The 23,786-nt window shown below is 40.9% G+C and overlaps 2 protein-coding genes and 1 pseudogene across 3 annotated transcripts; 2 read left to right on the forward strand and 1 right to left on the reverse strand.

Moving 5' to 3' along the window:
* The first annotated feature begins 3,349 nt into the window (after positions 1-3,349).
* On the forward strand, positions 3,350-9,929 carry LOC135503666 (troponin C, slow skeletal and cardiac muscles-like; annotated as a pseudogene).
* A 1,223-nt stretch (positions 9,930-11,152) lies between these two features.
* Positions 11,153-16,123, forward strand: tpk2 (thiamin pyrophosphokinase 2). 2 transcript variants are annotated; one of them, XM_064922864.1, is made up of 8 exons: positions 11,153-11,375; positions 11,628-11,869; positions 11,961-12,024; positions 12,105-12,235; positions 12,350-12,468; positions 12,599-12,731; positions 12,832-12,928; positions 15,503-16,123. In XM_064922864.1, exons 1-8 carry the CDS (start codon positions 11,312-11,314, stop codon positions 15,547-15,549), a joined length of 897 nt encoding a protein of 298 aa, XP_064778936.1. In that variant the 5' UTR covers positions 11,153-11,311; the 3' UTR covers positions 15,550-16,123. The 2 variants fall into 2 exon arrangements, with proteins under 2 accessions (XP_064778936.1, XP_064778937.1); XM_064922865.1 differs by having other exon boundaries at positions 11,964-12,024.
* LOC135504355 (rho-related GTP-binding protein RhoA-C-like) lies at positions 15,732-22,925 on the reverse strand. The gene is made up of 5 exons (XM_064922866.1): positions 22,828-22,925; positions 18,156-18,311; positions 17,824-17,944; positions 17,584-17,714; positions 15,732-17,255 (listed from the first exon to the last, which is right to left on the reverse strand). Exons 2-5 carry the CDS (start codon positions 18,309-18,311, stop codon positions 17,082-17,084), a joined length of 582 nt encoding a protein of 193 aa, XP_064778938.1. The 5' UTR covers positions 22,828-22,925; the 3' UTR covers positions 15,732-17,081.
* Between the last annotated feature and the right edge of the window lie 861 nt (positions 22,926-23,786).

The raw sequence follows: 23,786 nt of genomic DNA on the forward strand, positions 1-23,786 counted from the left end.
AAGAAGGTGATTGGCTAAGAGGCTGACCTCAATATACCCTTGATAGCAAAACACAGGTTATTTGAGTCCATGTGAGAATCAAGTCTGGTTTGCAACACAATTAATTTACTATTGTTTTATTGTTTTTTAGAACATTTGTCTAAATATACATTATGCTTTAATAAGTACCTAAACCTATGTGCAGTATCTGTTGCAACAATAAGGAAATGACATAATTCCAGACACAAAATAACATGTGGCTAAGTAAAGTGCTCAAAGTAACTGAATTCATCCATCCCCATTATAAGTCCTGACAAACCGCAGGTTATTCTAGAGAGTAGTGTGGTGTGAGAGGAAGTCACATTTGCTACCCACCTTTCAAAATAGTATTTTTACTCAAGGCCTGGTATAGCACTTTCAGAAATGAAAGAAACCTGAAACCTCACTACATGCAAAGAAATTATGTTCACATCAGACATGGAGTACTCTTAAGTTGTTTTTTTTTTGTAAACTATTTTCTACATTGTAGAATAGTGAAGACATCAAAACTATGAAATAACACATGGATGGAATCATGTAGTAACCAAAAAAGTGTTAAACATATCAAAATATATTTGACATTCTTCAAAGGAGCCATCCTTTGCCTTGATGACGGCTTTGAACACTGTTGGCATTCTCTCAACCAGTTTCATGAGGTAGTCACCTGGAATGCATTTCAATTAACAGGTGTGCCTTGTTAAAAGATAATTTGTGGAATTTCTTTCCCTCTTAATGCATTTGCCCCAATCAGTTGGGTTGTGACAAGGTAGGGTTGGTATACAGAAGATAGCCCTATTTGGTAAAAGTCCATATTATGGCAAGAACAGCTCAAAATAGTAAAGAGAAATGACAGTCCATCATTACTTTAAGACATGAAGGCCAGTCAAGACGGGAAAATTTCAAGAACTTTTAAAGTTTCTTTAAGTGCAGTCGCAAAAACCATCAAGAGCTACTGTATGATGAAACTGGGCTTACATGAGGACCGCCACAGGAAAGGGAGACCCAGAGTTACCTCTGCTGCAGAGAATACGTTCATTAGAGTTACCAGCCTCAGAAATTGCATCCCAAATAAATGCTTCACAGAGTTCAAGTAACATACATATTTCAACATCAACTGTTCAGAGGAGGCTGCGTGAATGCGGCCTTCATGGTCGATTGTTGCAAAGAAACCACTACTAAAGGACACCAATAAGAAGAAGAGACTTGCTTAGGCCAAGAAACACGAGCAATGTACATTAAACCGGTGGAAATCTGTTTTTTGGTCTGACGAGTCCAAATTTGAGATTTTTATTTCCAACCCCCGTTTCTTTGTGGGACGCGGAGTAGGTGAACGGATTATCTCCGCATTGTGGAGTTCCCACCGTGAAGCACGGAGGAGGAGGTGTGATGTGTGGGGGTGCTTTGCTGGTGACACTGTCTGTGATTTATTTAGAATTTCCAGGCACACTTAACCAGCATGGCTACCAAAATATTCTGCAGCGATATGCCATCCCATCTGGTTTGCGCTTAGTGGTACTATCATTTGTTTTCGACAGGACAATGACCCAACACACCTCCAGGCTGTATAAAGGCTATTTGACCAAGAAGGAGAGTGTTGCATCAGATGACCTGGCCTCCACAACCACCCGACCTCAACCCAATTGAGTTGGACTGCAGAGTGAAGGAAAAGCAGCAAGTGCTCAGCATACAAGTGCTCAGCATATGTGGGAACTCCTTCAAGACGGTTGGAAAAGCATTCAATGTGAAGCTGGTTGAGAGAATGCCAAGAGCGTGCAAAGCTGTTATTAAGGTAAAGGGTGGCTACTTTGAAGAATCTCAAATCTCAAATATATTTTAATTTGTTTAACAGTTTTTTGGTTACTACATGATTCCATGTGTCATTTCATAGTTTTGATGTCTTCACTATTATTTTACAATGTAGAACATTGTAAAAAAAATAAAGAAAACCTACCCTGGAATGAGTAGGTGTGTCCAAACTTTGACTGGTACTGTATATTCACACTTCATGAAATGAAACAACTAACTGACAGAGTTTGCCTCGGTGCAGATTGTGGTCACCTATCACCATAAAAATCTGATAATTATTTATGGTCTGTATATTTTAGGTCTGCATAAGAGATTTGACCTTTGACCTGGGGCCTGTACTACAGCTGGCAGACAATGGCAGGGACTGTCTGTTTCCAGCAGTACAGTAGATGAAGAGGAAATATTTATCACCGTGCCATATCACCAAAACATATTCTCTCTTTTTCTCTCTCTCTCTCTTTGACAGCTGAGATGTTGGTGCACACTATTTCCAATCAAGGACACAAACCATCCAAAATAGCTTTACTGTATCTATGTATCTATTGTCATAATGACTTCCCGTGCCCATTTCACCCACCGATTGGCAGGGCATTCTCTTCCTCTTCCTTTGCTGATTTCAGAAGTTCGCTGTATAAAGTATTTGTTTGCTAAAAATATTATACATCCATAGGCCTATCAAGAATATAGGGAACGTGCAGACCAATACACTCCAGTGTTCATGTGATTGCTTTTGAATAATCCTTAAAAACTACAAAATATGAAGAGTTTAAACAATTAAAATTAAATGTACATTTGATGCTTCTGTGTTGACTTTGGGGACATTAATACAGCTTTTGATAGGCAGGGCTTCACTATTGAGGCCTCCACTTAGGCCCAACTGTGGTTTAAACCCCCTCTTAACATCATAAAGACTATTTGTACTATATACACTTCATACACAGTGTTCACTATTATCTCCATAGTCAAATGAAAGATAAAGGTGCAAGTACAACACATAATAAGTACAGTATCCCTGCAAAAAGACACTGATTGGAACTCATTTCTCTCCCCACAGACCAGTGTGGAGAGGCCACCAAATCCCCAACAAAACCCCAAATCTTGTATTTGAAAGATACTTATTTAGCTAAGAAATTGAGCTTATGTCAAAAACAACCACAATGGCATAAAACAAACAAGTGTACTGATTTGACATCTTTAAAAAAAAAGGTGTTCATACTTGGTATCATTTTTGCTCTAGGTCTAGCTTGGAAACAATACGTCACCAATTTAGCTGCTGCGGCCTAGGCTCTCTTATTGTTGGACCATCTCTGTTCTTCATCTATTTATGGTTATTGTTCTCTCTCTTGTGATGAGAACAGTGGGATGACGCAGAGAGGAGGTTCAGAAGTTTTTTTAACACCACATGCCCTTAACAATAAAGGCTGGGGCAGGTGTTGCTTCTATCCTTTGTCCTGTGTCTGAGGCATTTGTGGGAGTATCGTTGTGTTCCGGTGACAGAAACAGAGACAAAGGCAGGCCAGCAGCCATGGATGATGTATACAAAGCAGCGGTGAGTACAGATACAGGGACAAAACCTGCAGGGTGGTAGTTAGGTGACACAGGGGGATGCTAGATAGTTTATGTCGAGGACAGTTAGAATCGATTAGGAGTCTTCATCTGATGTACTAAGTAGGAAGGAGGGTCATCATCTCAAACTTCCCTCATTGGTGTACCTGCGGGTACTGTGACTGGACAAGCCAAAAACAAGGCACTGTTATGAAATCACATGCCTTTTCTTTGGGGTTTGTTGGCTCAGGTTGTGGAGTGGGTAGCCTAGCCGTTAAGAGCATTGAGCCAGTCACTGAAAGGTCGTGGTTCGAATCACCCGAGCCGACTCGGTGAAAAATCGGTCGATGTGCCCTTGAACAAGGCACTTAACCCTTATTGCTTATGTAAGTTGCTCTGGATAAGAACGTCTGCAAAATGTATGTGAAAATAACATCCTGTCATGACTGTGGTGTTATGTTTAACAAATTTCACACAATGGCTTTATGCTCCAGTTCACATTGTATTGACTGTGCACACTCTCTGGACACAAGCCAAAGGTGAATAGAGGTTAACGGTCCCTGAGGAAAGCCATCTCTAGCTGCTTGACTGAAATAGACATTGATGATATTAAGAAGCCCTAATCCGCTTCCAAGAGCTGTGAGAAGCGAGAAATGGGTTTACCAATCAACCTCGATTTGAGATATATTTCACAAGAGCTACCGGGTTGTAAATTATGATTTCAGTATCCCCAAGGTACCTTTGATTGGTAGTCACATTTTGAAATGTTCCCACATTAGCGTTGACTGGTCAAAGGTATAAGCAGTAATATTGAGTGTCAAGCAGGGTTGGGGAGTAACAGATTACAAGTAAGGGATTACAAAAAAATTGGTAACTGAAATCCATTAAATTACCAGCAAAAATATCATAATCAGATTACAGATACTTTTGAAAACTAGATGATTCAATTGAGGATCACTTTCAAATTCAGAAAGGATGTTTGCGAGAATTTTTTTTATTGACACTTCTCTGTTTTCTCAATGACATTCAAATCAACATTGAAAAAAGGCGCACATTTAAGTTTGTTCCACCTGAGCGAGTGTGACCACAAGTCAGAGACCACTATGATGACACAAAACGTGTTTGAAAGATCGAGGGAAAAGAGCAGGAATAGGCTTTTGTAGGCTACAGTCCAAGCAATGTCTTCCAATAGTGCGACTGCTGTCGGCATCCAAAGATTATCCAACTTGAATAAATGCTTGGAGGCAGTGGCAGATTTTGGTATGGGCAACATCGGTAGCTGCCCAGGGCGGCATCTTGCCAGGGGTGGCATGGGGCGCCCGCACACATTTTTTTGGAATGGTGACATTTACGTGCTTGGTTTTCTTTTGCTCATTGCACATCATGTCAATGATATAATTTCACAGTGTGGGACTGTGGGTCAATTAACCTTGGTCGGAGTAGGCGGCCTGATTCTAGTTTGTGAGCTAGGCAGGCTACTGCCTGGGAAGGTCTCCCACTCAGAAGTACGAGATGGGGAGGAGGGAGGGAGAGGTTGACCTCAGGTCTCCCCACTGGAAGCCCGAGGTAGGTGAAGCGAAAAAATCTATCAAATAGCACACCTCTAACTTTGTTCAGTACTAATGCAATTAGTAAAATCTGTCACACTACGAAATGCTACAAAATATACCACAATTCATTCATAATATTGTGAATATATAGTTTCACAGATATATTGTTGCATTTTTTTCTGGTTTGTGCGAAATATTTAAGAATAATATAAAACCAGTCTGCACACCATCAAGGTGAATTGGTTTAGTCTTGACTCTTGGTTGACAGTGTTGGGGGATGGGTAATGTATGCTTGAGTGCCAAATCAACACAAATGGATAAGAAAAGGTCTAAGCCATCAGGAGGCCAGTTTAGGAAAAATAAGAAAGAAGAAGAGGAGAAATGCACAAAATATAAAGGTATGCAGCTATGTCATATCTTTATGAGTATAAAATGATGCATGTAATGAAATAGGCTTGTATAGTCTTTGTTAGCCTATGTGCTATGTTGCTTGCTATGCTATTACAAATAGGGCGACAATATTCCATTTTCTGTCTAACTAGCTTACATAACATTAGATATCATTTCACACAGTTTCATCACAACAACGTGTGTAGCCTGTAGCAAAACGATTACAACCTAATTAGCACATTATTGATTTGGTTAACTTTCATTGAGGTGACATCATAAAGGTTTTCTGTGATTGTGTTGACTAGTTCCTGAGCTCAGTAAAGGGAATTGCCAATGCTGTTGGCAAACTTATAAGACATCTATATTATGCTGATATTTTGTACTTTTTGTGATATATTGAGTCTTTTGGGGTGTCTTATGCCTAGAATTAGCCAAGGAGGTCATAGGGTTCATTTGGTTCCTATTCTGAAAGTTTGATAAATTGTGCATAATGACATGTATATTTAATTGTGCAACAAATGTATTTAGGGTGTCAGACTCATATACTGTAATTCAATTCAGAGGTACTTATGAAATATTTTGGAGCACCCTCTGGGACTGGCCAGGAGGAGGAGCCATCTACATCCTCAGCCACACAGGCCTCTTTAGAAATGATCTCAGCGCCTCAGGATGAGGAGCCATCTATCTCCTCAGCCTCACAGGTGTCTTCACAAATGTTGTCTGAGCCTGAGGATGAGCACCTTAACCGTGTCCAAAAAGGGACCTCGAGTCACACCACCAGCTACCTTGGCCACCAAATACAGAATGAACTCATTGATTTGTTGAGCAGCAAGGTCATTTCAATAATGGCAAGTGACATCAAACTGGCGAGAAATTGCCAAGAATCTGAAGATCCCGTACAACGCTGTGTACTACTCCCTTCACAGAACAGTGCAAACTGGCGCTAACCAAAATCTGGCCTTCTAGGCTGAGTTGCAAATAAAAAAACATATCTCAGACTGGCAAATAAAAAGAAAAGATTAAGATGGGAAAAAGAACACAGACACTGGACAGACGAACTCTGCCTAGAAGGCCAGCATCCCGGAATTACCTCTTCACTGTTGACGTTGAGACTGGTGTTTTGCGGGTACTATTTAATGAAGCTGCCAGTTGAGGACTTGTGAGGCATCTGTTTCTCAAACTAGACACTAATGTACTTGTCCTCTTGCTCAGTTGTGCACCAGGGCCTCCCCCTCCTCTTTCTATTCTGGTTAGAACCAGTTTGCACTGTTCTGTGAAGGGAGTAGTACACAGCGTTGTACGAGATCTTCAGTTTCTTGGCAATTTCCCATATGGAATAGCCTTCATTTCTCAGAACAAGAATAGACTGACGAGTTTCAGAAGAAAGTTCTTTGTTTCTGGCCATTTTGAGTCTGTAATCGAACCCACAAAATGCTCAACTAGTCTAAAGAAGGCCAGTTTTATTGCTTATTTAATCAGGACTACAGTTTTCAGCTGTGGTAACATAATTGAAAAAGGGTTTTCTAATGATCAATTAGCCTTTTAAAATTATAAAGTGTGATGGTTGAGTGATGGTTGCTGATAGTGGGCCTCTGTATGCCTATGTAGATATTCCATTAAAAATCAGCCTCTTCCAGCTACAATAGTCATTTACAACAATGTCTCCACTGTATTTTTGATCAATTTGATGATATTTTAATGGACAAAAAAAAGTGCTTTTCTTTAAAAACAAGGACATTTCTAAGCGACCGCCAAACTTTTGAACGGTAGTATATATCCATTAATTCTTGAAGTGCCACATGCGCTTAGTTCAACTGCTACACTCCAAGAGAACCCAAAACATAAGCTTGTTTTTCTCCAATGTTTGTAAACATTGTAAATGTAAACAAACACTGTATAGCCTCATAACATGGTTAAAACAATCATTTTGATATCATGGATGGTCAGTCCTTTAATCCATAGCTCTGTCTATTCATCTGAGAGTGATAACATTTCTCCAGATCCATCCCTCAGCTTTTAATCAAAACAAAGGCGGGGTGACAGTTTTGTTATTGTTTCATCTGTGGATTTGCCCTTTAAACAGCTGCATATTAACAAGATAGCAAAGTGTCACCAATTTAAAGGTAAACAATAGGCCAAAAGCAAATGCAGCATTTGGCAATAATTTTTCACATGGAAATAGCACTTTTCAGTAGTATTCAAAGCATGCCATTCATTTTTTCAACTCGAATCAATGAGCCCAATCAGTCCTCCATGACATCAAAAATCATAAACAACAGAGTAGGGCTGGCTAATAAATCCTTCGTTTTGGGGTTATGCTCAGTTAAAACAATATGGCTAATCTATACTTCCATATTTCCACATCCTATTCTTGAAGATCAAGGCATATACATTTTTATTGGAATGACTGGAATTCTGATAGACTTTGGTTTTTAATGTAAAGACAAAATGTTATTGTATTATTATTATATGTAGTAGAAAGTGATGGGTTAGAAGAAGCCTACATAACCAACCCATAAAGTAAAATCCATATATGGCCAGCTATGTAAACTTTAACCTGCAATAGATGTCATTCAATTGGTAACATACATTTTGGTCTTCTTCTAATGCCTCTTAAGGGGAAGTAATCTAAAAGTAACTGAATGTAAGCAGACTGTTACTGAGTTTGGGTAATCCAAAAGTTACGTTACTGATTACAATTTTAGACAGGTAACTAGTAACTGTGAACGGATTACATTTAGAAAGTAACCTACCCAACCCTTGTGTCAAAGACCCAACTAAACATGGTCATGCAATAGGAAAAGCACACGATGTGAAAGTATCATTCAACACTCCTTTTATAGAGAGTAATTGAGAAGTACCAGCAGAGCTTTTCTGAATGTCTTGACCATTACTATTCCCTTCAGGTTGAGAACTTAACAGAAGAGCAGAAAAATGGTGAGCCTTGCTTTTTGTACACAATAATTCCATGACATTCTTCTTTACCTTTGCACCATTCATATCTATGTAGAAACACTAGTAATACCCATAAGCGCCATTAAATCTGCTTCTCACCACTATGTTCCCACAGAGTTCAAGGCAGCCTTTGACATTGCATGTCAGGATGCAGAGGACTGCTGCATCAGCACAAAGGAGTTGGGGAAGGTGATGAGGACGCTGGGGCAGATCAACCCAACCCCTGAGGAGCTGCAGACGAGGTGGATGAGGATGGTGCATCACCATGGCTGCAAACTTATTAACACTCAATACTACACACACAATATTACTGTACATCCCTTATACTAGCATGCTAACAGATACCCATAAACCTCTGCATTGGCTTGCAAAACTACCTCTAACTTCCTTCATACTGGACACAGAGACATAAAGATGGTATCCACTAGTCCACTAGTTCATCTGACTCTGGGGAAGTAGAGAAGAGGCCTCATTGCCAAATTCCTGAAGTATACCTTTAACCTCAGGCAAAATCATTAGGTCAAGTAGCCTGAGGGGGTGGTTCATACATAGTTTTCAGACTGGTCTGAAATGTTACTTTGGAACTCACATTACTATGTTTCAACATTAAGACACCATGTTACAGCTGCTGTGTGTGTGTGTGTGTGTGTGTGTGTGTGTGTGTGTGTGTGTGTGTGTGTGTGTGTGTGTGTGTGTGTGTGTGTGTGTGTGTGTGTGTGTGTGTGTGTGTGTGTGTGTGTGTGCGTGCGTGCGTGCGTGCGTGATGTTTTGTGTGTGTGTGTGTGTGTGTGTGTGTGTGTGTGTGTGTGTGTGTGTGTGTGTGTGTGTGTGTGTGTGTGTGTGTGTGTGTGTGTGCGTGCGTGCGTGCGTGCGTGCGTGCGTGCGTGCGTCTTTACACGGAGCGGGACAGTAGTCTTTGATGAGTTCCTAGTCATGATGGTGCGTTGCTTGAATGAGGAAAGCAAAGGGAAACCGGAGGAAGAGTTGGCTGAACTTTTCCGCATGTTTGACAAGTAAGGCTAATATCAAGCAAAGTGTTTGCCAAAAAGCATTTGGGTTTACTCTAACAAGAACCTATAAAGAAAAACATATAGACAACTAAAACAGTGTCAATAAATAATGTCAATATAAGTATATAAATTAATTAATATTGTTGACAGAGTAACTAGAGTACAGTACAGTGTTATAAAGAATACATGTACTCATTGGTGCTGCTTACAGAAATGGAGATGGCTACATTGATTTGGAGGAGCAGAAGACCATTCTGGAGAGGCCATTCCTCTCAACAGAAGACCATTCCTCTCAACTGGAGAGGCCATCACGGAGGATAACATTGAAGAACACATGAAGGATGGAGACAAAAACAATGATGGAAAAATTGATTATGATGGTAAGACAAGAGGCCCAACAGTAATAGTTATGTTATGAAATACTGTGAATAGAAATTAATATTGCGGTCAATAATACGTATCAAATATAAATGCGCTCAAAGACATTTGAGCCAAAGATCAGGTTTTTGACACTCATCTAGGCAATCCTTTCATGCCAAACCTTTCACAGTTCAAATCCAGGCAGTCAGTAAGACATTTTTATTGCTGATCTATCATGTGCTCTGGGTGTCACTCTTCCACAGAGTTCCTGGAATTCATGAACGGGGTTGAGTAAAGGAATCGAAAGACTCATGGACCCTCAGACCGGGAAAATACTCATACCTCTTCTTAGCGCTGACATGCCATCACACCAATGCCTGAACAAGTTGGAAAACATTGAAATAAAAGCCTCATCTGCTCGGCTCCATCTACCACATGCATCCATCCTCAACATGTATTGGTTAACATCTTGTATGTGGTCCAGTTTCTATCCACAACACTATCATCCACAACACGGCCAGATGTGATACAGCCTGGATTCAAACCAGGCACTGTAATGACACCTCTTGCACTGAGATGCAGTGCCTTAGACCACTGAACCAGGGTCTGTAGTGACCCCTCTTGCACTGAGATGCAGTGCCTTAGACTGCTGCATCACTCTGGAGCCCGAAAAGCCCTTAAAGACAAGGGGTCTTGTTATGTCCTTGAAGTGTATTCCTTAAATATAAATGTATTTAATATCCAATAATCATAGATCATTCAACTCAAAATCTTAACAAAGGGGAGTAAACACTATACTCCACAATACTGTATATTTTCAATAAATAAAGATTTTCAGTAATACAGATGAAAGTGTATTCAGTTCAATAAAACTGATATCAGCAGGATTGCTTATCAACATTGTATTGTAGCCTATTGTATTATATTGTAGACCGAACGAATAGCTATCAGGGTTGATTCTGTATAAAGGGCACAACATAGGCCTGGTGAGGCTATTTCGATGAGTGAGAAAGTCCAAGGTGTTGGCAAGGGTTAATACCACTTTCAAAACAACTGGTAACTCGAGAAATCTCTGACTACCGACTTTAGTGCGTTCAAGACAACTGGGACATCGTTTTTTTTAAACGTTATCCGACTGAGAAAACTCGTTTTGAACGGTCATCCGGGACAACTGGGAACTCAGACAGAAACGAGGTGAACTCATGATGTCAGTGATCTTCAGGTCGGCGCTCTAGAAAACTTCTGACATGGAATTCCGAGTTGAAATGCCGTTCAACTTGGAATGCCAAGTCGGAGCTTGTTTTTTTCCGAGTTCCAAGTTGTATTAAAGGCATTGATGTCGGAGATTTCATAGTTCCCAGTTGTTTTGAACATGGCGACACGCACGCACACATCCATACATACACAGCCCTTGTGACTCCAAATATCGGCGTGCGTTAAACAGCTGCAGCAGCAGACGCGTCTTCAACCAATGGAAATGTTGCGAATCATGTGGGCGTTTTGGGCAGTGCGCGATTGCGCACGCCGAGTACACACCGCTGAGAGGAACATGGCGTTGGCAAAATAACCGCAGTGAAAAGATTATGTAGCTACCTAAATAAAACATAACATATCGTTGTTTAATTTTTTCCCTTCATAAAATCATTGGACTCGCGTCAGAAACGTAGGCTCGAAATCATGACTACCTGGTCGGAAAAAATGCTCCAGGTGCTACGCCGAATGAATAACTTTTATTCGCCAGGTTAGAGTTAACTATTTATGATAACTGGAAGTGAATTACAAGCTGTGGCGAGCTATGTGTGTTTGATATCGACAATTATTAGGTGTTATGCCGCGTTCACGTGCTAGTTGGTTGAACCTGGCACGTGTTTCACTACAACCAGTTAGAAAATCGGACATTTCCGAGTTCCGACTAGTACGTGAATGCGGCATTATCCAGGCTATACTACAACACATCTCTCTCGCATCCAATGTGTATATTTGTGTCACCCAGGCTCCAGTCGCACCACATGCCTTCGGTTTGAGGTGGGAGGAGAGCAAGTTGGGTGGGTGCCTTCCAAAGTGGCGTCCATTTTGAGTAGATTTCCAGAGGTCTTCAATCCACCACAAGGTGGCGCTATTACTCTGTGCCAAAATCTTGACTCCTATGGGAGGAGGTCAGATGCTGTAGATTCTGTTCTTCAGTCACTTAGGAGGGAAGGCTTGTTGACTGTCTTGAAAGGATGGAGAGATGAGGTGAGAGTATTACAATATGCTGTAAAACTAAAAGCAAACTATACACATTTTTAAAATTCCCTGAAATTATGTATTTGGGCATCTTCTATAGAAGTATGAAGTAATGCCCAGATTCTGCGACACTCCACTAATGTGTATGGAGAGATCTGCCACAAGTAAGTCGTGTCCTAAGCAATAACAGTAGAAAATAATCCCAGTGTTCCCCCTGCATGCCCTATTAACATTGTCTTTGTAGGCCTTTTTGGAGTGAAACGGTATGGAGTCCATATTAATGGGTACTGCCAGGGTGAAAATGGGGAACTCAGGATGTGGGTGGGACGGCGATCCATGACCAAGCAGACCTACCCTGGAAAACTGGACAACCTGGTCAGCCAGCACCTATTGATTTAAAATTAGAATACAACCGTTTACATTTTACCGGTACATATTTTTTTGTGAATGGCAAACTGGTTTGACCATGTTCTTCCACCATGTTTTCAGGCAGCTGGGGGACTAGCAGCAGGTATCTGTGTGAAAAACACCCTGATCAAGGAATGTGAGGAGGAGGCCTGCATCCCAGAAGACATAGCAGAGACTGCCCGCCCCGTGAGCACAGTGAGGTGATTGACATCTCAACAGGAGTAGCCATCTCTGTCTGCAGTGTCATTGAGAATAGCTCTTTGCATGCTTTTACATAGGCCTACAATCATATCCACATTATTTCAATCACCCCTGTGTCTTCTCTGATAGCTATACTTATGAGGATGAGGAAGGGGTGTTTCCTGAAAGCCAGTTTGTGTTCGACTTGGAGCTACCTCCTGAGTTCAAGCCTAAGATAGGGGATGGGGAGGTTCAAGAGTTCTACCTCTACTCCGTGGACAAGGTCAGCCGCTCTACTTTTGAGCACCTCTAGTACTGCATGTTCGTTTCTATGTCTGGCCCGCAAAGAAAGTCTTCAAGTAGGCCTACAATGTTGTTTTCAGGTTAAAGAACTGCTGATCAGTGACGACTTCAAGCCCAACTGTGCCATGGTGGTCCTAGACTTCCTCATCAGACATTCCTACATACAGCCTGATACAGGTTTGCATCAGTACATCAATCAATGACATGGGATAACAGTTATAAAAACTAGGCAGAGGCTGCGGATCTGTCGTTAACACCCCCGCCCCCCCAGGTTATTTTCCCCCAGAACTGAAGATCCGATTCATGTTCCGCGCATGTGTTATTTTACGGACACATTGTTTACATAGCTGCTGCTCACGCTCCCTTTTGTTTCTTTCTTTCCTCACCCTCTTCTACCAATATGATCAACAAGATGTAGCTACGTTTCTGCCTCGTATCTGAAAAGCAGAAATAAAAACCCCACTGCTATTTGAACGAACATTCCAAAGTAAATATTTTGTAGGCTACAACCTGTCTGTTGTAAATAAGAATATGGCAAAAAATATGGCAAAAAACAGTCTGGTTTAACCACACTACATCTGTGATGTAGCCTAATTTTTACAGTTATGTTGCCATATCGTAGCCTGAGTTGCTGAAAAATAACATGACTGCCACCTGTTATGTCAATGCTTGCAATGATGGTGAACTCCCCACCTGAGTTTTGCATTGGGGCAAAACAATCTGCGTAACAGGTTAAAACTGTTATTTCGCAAGTACCACAGGATATTATTGAAATTTGCCAGAGTAGCTGTTCCACCTATGGGCAACCGAATGTTATAGGCAGCCGAAGTGTGTACAGTCATGGCCAAAAGTTTTGAGAATGACACAAATATTAATTTCCACAAAGTTTGCTGCTTCAGTGTCTAGATATTTTTGTCAAATGTTACTATGGAATACTGAAGTATAGTTACAAGCATTTCATAAGTATCAAAGGCTTTTATTGACAATTACATGAAGTTGATGCAAAGAGTCAATATTTGCAGTGTTGACCCTTCTTTTTCAAGACCTCTGCAATCCGCCCTGGCATGCTGTTAATTAACTTCTGGGCCATTCTTGCATAATCAATGCTTGGAGATTGTGGGTTTTCGTTTATCCACCCGCCTGAGGATTGACCACAAATTCTCATTGGGATTAATCTCTGGGGAGTTTCCTGGCCATGGACCCAAAATAGATGTTTTGTTCCCCGAGCCACTTAGTTATCACTTTTGCCTTATGGCAAGGTGCTCCATCTTGCTGGAAAGGGCATTGTTCGTCACCAAACTGTTCTTGGATGGTTGGGAGAAGTTGCTCTCGGAGGATGTGTTGGTACCATTCTTTATTCATGGCTGTGTTCTTAGGCAAAATTGTGAGTGAGCCCACTCCCTTGGCTGAGAAGCAACCCCACACATGAATGGTCTCAGGATGCTTTACTGTTGGCATGACACAGGACTGATGGTAGCGCTCACCTTGTCTTCTCCGGACAAGCTGTTTCCCGGATGCCTCAAATAATCGGAAAGGGGATTCATCAGAGAAAATGACTTTACCCCAGTTCTCAGCAGTCCAATCCCTGTACCTTTTGCAGAATATCAGTCTGTCCCTGAAGTTTTTCCTGGAGAGAAGTGGCTTCTTTGCTGCACCAGGCCACCCTCCAAAAGTCTTTGCCTCACTGTGCGTGCAGATGCAATCACACCTGCCTGCTGCCATTCCTGAGCAAGCTCTGTACTGGTGGTGCCCCGATCCCGCAGCTGAATCAACTTTAGGAGACGGTCCTGGCGCTTGCTGGACTTTCTTGGGCGCCCTGAAGCCTTCTTCACAACAATTGAACCGCTCTCCTTGAAGTTCCTTATGATCTGATAAATGGTTGATTTAGGTGCAATCTTACTGGCAGCAATATCCTTGCATGTGAAGCCCTTTTTGTGCAAAGCAATGATGACGGCATATATTTCCTTGCCGGTTGACTGAGAAAGAACAATGATTCCAAGCACCACCCTCATTTTGAAGCTTCCAGTCTGTTATTCTAACTCAATCAGCATGACAGTGATCTCCAGCATCATCTTCGTCAACACTCACACCTGTCTTAGCGAGATAATCTCTGGTCCTTTTGTGGCAGGGCTGAAATGCAGTGGAAATGTTTTTAGGGGATTCAGTTAATTTGCATGGCAAAGAGGGACTTTGCAATTCATCTGATCACTCTTCATAACATTCTGGAGTATATGCAAATTGCCATCATACAAACTGAGGCAGCAGACTTTGAAAATGAATGTGTCATTCAACTTTTGGCAATGACTGTAGCTGTTAACCAGTTTGACAGTGGCAAAATCTTAATGAATTCCTGTGATCGGTCTGCCGCAAGGACAATGAGAGAAAAAAAAAATGTAATCGCTATTTAGACCGTGTCTTGCTTATTTGATATGTCTAACTGCATGTACTCCCTCCTGAAAAAAGAACATGGAATCTCTACTTCACCTGCCTATTACAAAAGTGTGTTGTACAACATGTCAACGTTTGTAGACTACACCACACAGACGTCCAATCCGGAGCAGCTATGTATAAAAAAATGTAGAGTATCCCGCACTTTGGGCCTCTCATACCTTTAACTGTCGGGAAGAGGTCAAGTGAAAGTCGGAACTGCAGCCACCATAAAAACTATTTACATTAGTGCAGTTGTCAATAATTTAAACACCAACAACAGCAGAAGATTTGAGACAAATCTGACTGCTCTCTTTTTTCCAGAGCCCTATTACCAGGAGTTTGTTGCTGGACTCCACCACACTTTGTAAATACTGAAGTGAAAAATGTTACATGAGGGATGGCCAGGAGATGCACTCCTTTCTAGATGCCATGATCTATTCTGTCAAATGTTCAATCTTGTACTGTTTTTTAACAGAATCGTGAATAAATTCCATTCACATCTTGGGATTTTGTGTTGAGGCATGAAGCATGAAAGAACGACAACCAACCATTCCCTATAACAATTTATTTTCTTAAGAGTACTTTTAAAAAGAGGACTGCGGAAATGTGAGGATGCATTTGTATACAAAAGACCTCCCACACAAATGACTAAGATATTATTTAAAGAAATTACTTGTGTTTAATAGTATGACATATTGTCAATATTTTTCATGGATTACTAAGCATTTTCCATGTTATTTTTTAAACTCATCCTAAAGTTACTAATTTTTGCAAAATATGCACAACTGATACAGGATAGGCCAGTAGACTCTCACAAGGTTAAACATACAGTACAAGAGGGGAAAAACAGGAAGACATACAGTTTTAGAAAGACGGCCTGGAGGGAGTGAGCAATAGGGCACATTATAAACCCACTCAAAACCCACTCCCAATAATAGCCTGGCATGCAGGCAAAAACAATCTGCAAGAGGAAAATACCAAATTTGCAAAACCTTTATCACTTAATAAAAAGTCACCCCCCCCCCCCGTTTCAAACCAAACAGTGTTTGACAGTCCGCATCTTTATATGACTTGAGGCCAACTAAGGAGTAAACCAAATTCTAAAATTATTTTTCATTATAATACATGAACAGGTGTACAAAAATCAGTTAGTATCAATATTATTGTATGCATTTTAATATAAATTTTATAGTCAAAGGCAAATAAAAATATGTAGCCATTTAAAATCAAAATTGCTTGTATCAAATTAACTATACTATTGGACCAATTATATCATAAGAGGTGCTGGTCCATGCAAGATTATGATACCATAGAATGAGATGCTGGTCCGTGCAAATATAGGGTTAGTCTATCCATTGGGAGAACAAAGAAAATAAACACCTATGGTATGGCTGGACAGAAATGAAAGACAAGCGCAGACAGACACTGCAAGCCAGGGAGGTCAGAGTTGGGAGAACATGCACCATGATGCAACGAAACTCCCCTTTTCTCTGACGATGCTCAGCTCTATAAACCAGGGCAATAGCGCTGTGGTGGACAACCTATCATGAACACCAATTTTATCCCGTCCCTCAGAGTACACCACTCTGACAAGTTTACCAGAGAGATGTTTTTTCTTTACCCTTCTACTTGTCCAAGACCCAATTAAAAAAATCTTAACCTTACGATTATCTTATTTAAAAAAACAATTGGCAATCAACTTGGCAATCAATGTAATCTCCCTTTTTCGTTACATTTGCCCTTCACCGTTTCCTTTGGCCTAGTTTAATTGTTTTTCTCCCTCACACCCCCCTTGAAACTCACCCACCCTTCCACAGAGGCAGACTTAGAAGAGGGGTGCAGCGTTTCTCTGCCCAATTTGTTTCCCCCTTCCTACCCGCTCCCGTCTTCCTCCAGCTCTCTATAGCAGGAGACAGGCATTCTTCTTTCCACGTTTCTTGGCCTGCAGCGCGGCCCTGGTGGCCATCTCAAACACCTCCCTCACGCCGTCTTTCGTCTTGGCTGAGCACTCCAAGTAGCCAAACGCGTTGATGCGGTTAGCCATGTCCCGGGCCTCTTCTGGCTTCACTGGTTCCTGTTCACGTGTCAGAGGTGTAAAAGTGTTCATAGGTATTCGATGGTTGGCATCCATTGTGACATACTAAACCACCAATCATAACAAGCCAAACAAAAACATAACTAGCTAAACTGAACTAAACAAAAACCTCAACCTGTGTATATTTAGACAATAGCAGACAATACATGAAGTGTCAGTAGCTAGTGTCAGAGGCAACACAACCACATTAAAATAAATGTCATGGATTGTTTAGTTTCAATGCTACATTTAAGAAATATCCTGAATGGATCAGGACAATGAGTGTTTGCTGAAATTATAATATATATTTTTACAATGAATACTTTACCTGCTTCATTTTTGCTAGCTCCCGACGCGTGTGCTCGTCATTCCGCAGGTCCTTCTTATTACCCACAAGAATAATGGGTACATTTGGACAGAAGTGTTTTACTTCAGGGGTCCACTTCTCTGGGATATTCTCTGTTTCAGACACAGGGGATAATTTTAGGAAGATGCTGCTAGTGAAACGGGATAATTTGTTGCATTTACCACACATGATAGATTAACTTTACAGTCACCAATGTATTACCCAAGCTGTCGGGGCTATCTATGGAAAAGCACATGAGGATGACGTCAGTGTCAGGGTAAGAGAGAGGCCGTAGTCTGTCGTAGTCCTCCTGTCCAGCTGTGTCCCAGAGGGCCAGTTCCACCTAAAACCCACATGGAGAGCAGAAATTCACATTTTAATCATTTAGCAGATGCTCTTATTCAGAGCGACTTACAGTAGAGAATGCATACACTGCTGTTTAGCCAAAAACTGTAACTTGCTCTGGAGAAAAGGTGAAAACTAAGACTTAAACATAAAAATTGTTTTCAATTGTGTCTTGATAGCATACTGTGTGACTAACAGTATAATCTCACCTGCTTACTGTCCACCTCAATATCTGCCACATAGTTCTCAAACACTGTAGGTACATAGACCTCAGGGAACTGGTCTTTACTGAAGACTATGAGCAGACAGGTCTTTCCACAAGCACCATCACCAACAATCACCAGTTTCTTACGGATCGCAGCCATCTGCAAGAGAATTGAGAACATTGAGTTTGAGATAATATAGCACAACCAAGAAAATTAAGATTTGTAAGCAAATGTGTTATACAGTGTTAACCTGTTACTCAGACCCCCTCTGGTGGCATTTTCTAAACAATGCATAATATTGTAATATTGTATACTACCCTCAAAGTAAATTTTGTTTTCAAAATTATAAGTTCTACAAACACAGTACTGTTAGAAAGGTAAGAACTGTGGGACTCAGATGAAGGTGTCAGAAACAATGTAATTACTTCAGGGCCCGAGATACAGCAGACCATAAGAGATTTAGTCTAGATTTGAGAAAATATGTCACCAATTACTGTTTTAAAAAATAAAATATTTGACATAATGATGGCCTAAACATACGCAAATTCCCATTGGATCACAGACATTTTAAAACTGCAGGGCATTTGCAACGTGCTATACTGTCATCTTACAGGAATGATATACTGTACATATGAGTACAAAGCTGAAGTCTACCTATCCATTTATTTAAATATATCCTCCGCCTAATTCCCAGTTCTTCCACTAGATAGCAGTAGGAGATCACACGACGTCTCTTGGCCACTTGAAACCAATTGCGTCTGGTTTGGGTAGTGAGTCATTGTGCCAAAATGGCTGAACGGATTGTCAAGCCTGTCATCTTAAATAACCTTCGCAAATCAGGGCTTTCAAGTTATGAGGTCGTTTTTTTGTATAAAATACAGACCGGTGAAGAAACGTAACTTATTTCCCCATGGTAAAGAATGAGCTAGCTAAACGGTACATGTGGAGGATGCAAACAAGGTAATGCATTGTATACTCAATGCGTATGCGGTCAGTGTTCTGGAACTACGGCACTGACTGAGTTGGCCTAACGTTATCAGCCCATATTTCCAATAGACATTTAACCTTGGTTGCGTCCCAATGTTAACTACGTGTGGCCTCTTGCACACCCCCAACACATAAAAGCATTGGATTGTAGTAAGCCACCTTTTAAATCCATGTAGGCTATTGAATAAGTGCACACTTTGGGCAGAAAATTGGAACGCTGCACTCCTTTTGGCTCCAAGTAAGTCTTGAGACATTTTGTTAATTGCCCACTCCGTCTACAATCCATAATACTGTGTAAACCACTTCATGTGTCGGACTGGACTGCATTTTATCCAGCGGCCTTTGAATGTGACCCAAACCATGGTTCAATGGGACCACTACGGTGCATGTTTAGTGCAGAAGTGTTCCTACCATAGTTTCAATTGTGAAAACATGGCGCTGGGCATTTGACCGGCAGCATTTTAAATGTAGTGGACCCATGTGCATTGGATGCTTAACTTGTTTAGGGCGTCCACCCATGGTGCTCAGAATGACAGAAATCACATTTCAATTAATTAATCTGAAACAGAACATGCAAGTCTTTACCACGCACTTTGAAGATGTTAGAATAACTCCACATGTACTTTACCTCAACCAACAAGAACGAACAGCGAAATACGTTACGAATAGTAGGCTGAGTAGATTAGATCGAGTTAATTTGTCTAAATTCAGTTTGCAAAACTGTTCAATGCATGGATGAGCGCGTAGAAGAAGGCCTGGGCTATAGACTATCAGATACGTTTCTTATTTCTTTATAAGGGAAAACACAGTTCATGCAATTCTACTACACTATTTTTATTTTACTTTACTATACGCCTGGAGACATTATCAAATGTTTTTTTTTACGACAAATTACAGGGTAGCCTACTCTGCTAAGACTAACAAACATATCAAGAAAAATGACGTCAATCTAAACTGGAGGAAATGATTGTCCAAAACAAATTTAAGTGGCACTGAACCAACAATGATAGTGAATATGCGCAGTGCGCACTCACCGGGGATATGGCCGATGCTCTCAGCTGGTGTCAATAAGATAGGCCTACTGTTTGCTCAATTAAGTTGAGAATTTTGATAACTAATAGACCGTTTGGAGTCATTTCATTGTCTTTTCTTTACAGCAATAGCCATTTGCTTTCCCTTGATTTTATTTTTTAAATATTGCGATGACTGGTTGGGCCTCTACTTTTCACTGACAATCACAACTCAGCTATCTGATACTTGCTGCCTTTCCTTCCCACTGTAGGCAAAGTAATAAAAAAAAAACTGTTTTAAGGCTAGGGATAGCTAATGATCTACTGTGGCCAAATCATGCTTTAGTAGGCTATTTTGAATGGTTTTATTTATTAATGTGTAGTAGAAAATGTACCTATTATATTGGTCAGCTTGAGAAAGAAATAGCCCAAACAGACTCTGGGAGTTGTGGGACGGTAGATCCCAAATTCATACAAATCAGTAGGCCGAGGCAACGAACGTTAAAAAGCAATGAATCTGATGCAACAGATCAGAAAGTTTAGCTTAAAGTGTTGATAAACTATTTCTTAACATTATTAGCACAGGAATGCGCACAAGGCAATAGGCTACATGCAAATGTTCATTTGGTTACCGGGAAGAAAAAAAATATATATATATAGATATATATATATATAAACAACATGAACAAAAATAGGCTTTGCTTCAATGGCTTATGGAAGTCTATAAAATAATATCTTCAACGGATATGGTCGGATTTTGCCTAGGCTACTTTGAAGGAAGGTATTGAACTATGCCTCATATGAAATAAAACGTTCAGGGTTCAAACAATTAAGTAGCTATGTTTTCAAAATGCATACTGCCTCATACTCATGGCAAAGTGTGGTGATGCGATGAAGCCTGGCATGTTGCCTAGCATTTGAATGGCGAATGGGTAGCGCGTCAATTACCAGTTGAGAAATATACCATTGCGTTTAGAATTGTTGCGCAATATTGGGTTTATAAAAGCGCTGTCCGACAGATTTTCCACTCACAGGCTCTGTATCTATGTTGTGCACGTGTGATAAATGAATAAACACGCGCCAATTTAGTACCACTAAATTATGCAAATTACCCATAGAAGATAAGTATGACCAGTCAAATGTATTTACATCAACGAATAGGCTAAAAGTCTATTTCGCTATGGGATTTTTTTCCCGGGCAATTTGCCGGAGCCAATTTTATTTATCGGCTTGATATTACCGTCTAATTGAAACCCTGGTTCCCACCTGTTAAACAACTGAATTTGGGGCTAAGCCTCCTAAATGCGTCAAAGGACCTATGAAAGCCAGCCACCAACTTCAGCTCCAGTAACAACAGAATCTGAACATCTGGAACATTACCATAGAGCCAGTTTCCCACACACAGAGTTCACCATTGCAGTGCTTTTCAGTCCAGGACTAGGGTTAATCTGAGTCCAGGAAAACAGTCCGTCGTGCTCAAGGCCTGTAACCCCATAGATTTATAGTAACTTAACTTTAATTATTGATCTAAGCCTACTGAATTTCAGGAAAATACATTAATGGAAATGTTTAATACATTAACATGGAATGACCCATCATACCAAAAAGGCACTAAGGGCAGACTACCTGCTGAAGACCCTTTGATTGAGATCAAGCTTGCCACCCCATGGACGCATGTCCTCAACACCTGCACCCTGGCTCTCACAAAACCCCTCAGGGTTTCAGGGGTTAGCTTCCCCACGCTGTGTATTAGCGTTATGAAACGTCAATCATCTCTTGCTAAACGGTTTTTGAAACATGCTGATATGCCCCTCTTTCAAATAAAACATACAGTAAGTAAAGCAGTTTTGCACAGACCTATATGCTATGTGTGCCTCCAGTTGACGAACTACACTTCCTATCCAGTTACACTTAAAGGTGTTCAGAGTAAACTAGATAGCACAGGTACAGCTTCCAAAACATGTACCGCAAGCGATGCGTTAACGATGAGCGTTGGGGATCTTAAAATTCCCCACAGGCTTGGCAGAAGATACTATCGTCAATAGGCGCTAAAGGTAGTTCGTCTATGAATGGATTAGCCGCACCCAAGTTCTATTAGTTAGCTAGTTATTTCCCCCTCTTCACGCAAACTCAGTGCTAGATAACTACTGTAGCTAGTTGGACAAACAAATAGCTACAATGATTGTCTCATTTAAAAACGCCCAGTATTGCAAGTGCGGTTCGGTGGACGGCGGTTATTTACATTGTCACTTGTCATGCCAGTGGTATCTAGCGAGTTAGCTAGGATAGCTTGTTAACTAAGTTAGTTAGCTAGAGATCTTGTCGACTATACAGGATGAAGAGTTATCTAGCTAACTAGCTCTCAGACCAGGGATATGTTACGAACTTCCTAATGGTGATGGCACTGTATACCCGACTCTGGTGACCTGCTATCTAGCATTGGCCTGTCTAGCTCTGACTGGTGGAGCTGAAACGATGAGTCTTTTCACTTCAATTGTTCGTTCGTTTCCGGCATCAACGCCACTAGCTAATTTGTCACTCTGGCCTAATGTCATCTTGGCTACAGAAAACACGTTGTAAAGCCTCATCCAAACATTTAGTTTATAAATGGTCCCTTTTCATGGTGATCAATAACAACGATGTTAAAATAGGTTACATTTAGCTACTAGTTTTATTACCGTTTTCGTTGCAGATGTCCTCGCCTTTTTCTTTTCCTGTCCGACCCTTCAACCCCGCCCCCGACAGTGTGCCACGCCGATAACATCCGCCTATGCCCATGATCTCGCGCCAATAGGACGCCTCAAATTAATGAGTGACAGATATTTAAGTCAACGATATATATACATGTTTACCGGTTCAGGGAAAAACGGAAGTCACGAGTGGATCTTGTTTGGTCCATGCTAATTGAGATCCTTGGGACGTCCCTAACCCAATATCGACCAGAACCTGTCATTCCAATGGGAGAAAATTAATCATAGTGAAAAGAACAAACAAGGTGGGCAGAGCCAAGCACAAGCTAGTGAGATCCTATTGGGGCATTCTACCATTTATTTACATTTTGCCGTTAGGGAACGCCTACTCTGTGCTAAAGCGAACTCAATTTGCCCTTGCACTCCTTCAAAACAATACACTCTTGTGAAACTTTGGCAAAGGGTAAGGTCTACAAAACGCAGTCCACTCAGTTACAAATTCTAGTTTTGGAAACAAAACTGTATGGAGATCAAATGTTTAATCGATGAGAAAATTAGCAGAAAGTCGATCTAGCTACATCTTCTCCCACTACCGGCCATTGGGCTTCCTCTCATCACCATATTTGGTAGTAAGTGAAAACGCCAAACGGAAGCTTCTCATTTATAGATCCGGGGAAATATCTGGCTCATTGTTCTATTTTTTTGTAAAATGTTAAGGGTTATGGTAGGGTTTTAGGGTACAAGTAGGGTGAGTCAACATGTTCTTTACTTGCACGAACGTACACACAGAGATAGAGCGAGAGAAATCAGAACCATAGACAGCCACATGATATCGAGGCTTACATTGATTGGACTGAATTGTTTTTGGTATCTTTCAGTTGTCACTGTATTAGACTAAGCATAAGTGATTTGATGATGTTGAACTGTTGCTGTAATAGTGGAGGCAG

Source organism: Oncorhynchus masou, chromosome 18 (genome assembly GCF_036934945.1).
Source record: "Oncorhynchus masou masou isolate Uvic2021 chromosome 18, UVic_Omas_1.1, whole genome shotgun sequence".
Classification (NCBI taxonomy): Eukaryota; Metazoa; Chordata; class Actinopteri; order Salmoniformes; family Salmonidae; genus Oncorhynchus; species Oncorhynchus masou.

Excerpts from the sequence above, each read along its gene's own strand:
- tpk2 (XM_064922864.1), top strand. The coding sequence starts at position 11,312 with ATGACTACCTGGTCGGAAAAAATGCTCCAGGTGCTACGCCGAATGAAT. Across the intron at positions 11,376-11,627 it reads GAATAACTTTTATTCGCCAG|GCTCCAGTCGCACCACATGC; the intron begins GTTAGAGTTAAC and ends TGTGTCACCCAG. Across the intron at positions 12,025-12,104 it reads TATGGAGAGATCTGCCACAA|GCCTTTTTGGAGTGAAACGG; the intron begins GTAAGTCGTGTC and ends TTGTCTTTGTAG.
- LOC135504355 (XM_064922866.1), bottom strand. The coding sequence starts at position 18,311 with ATGGCTGCGATCCGTAAGAAACTGGTGATTGTTGGTGATGGTGCTTGT. Across the intron at positions 17,945-18,155 it reads TTGAGGTGGACAGTAAGCAG|GTGGAACTGGCCCTCTGGGA; the intron begins GTGAGATTATAC and ends TGTGGGTTTTAG. Across the intron at positions 17,256-17,583 it reads AGCTAGCAAAAATGAAGCAG|GAACCAGTGAAGCCAGAAGA; the intron begins GTAAAGTATTCA and ends ACACGTGAACAG.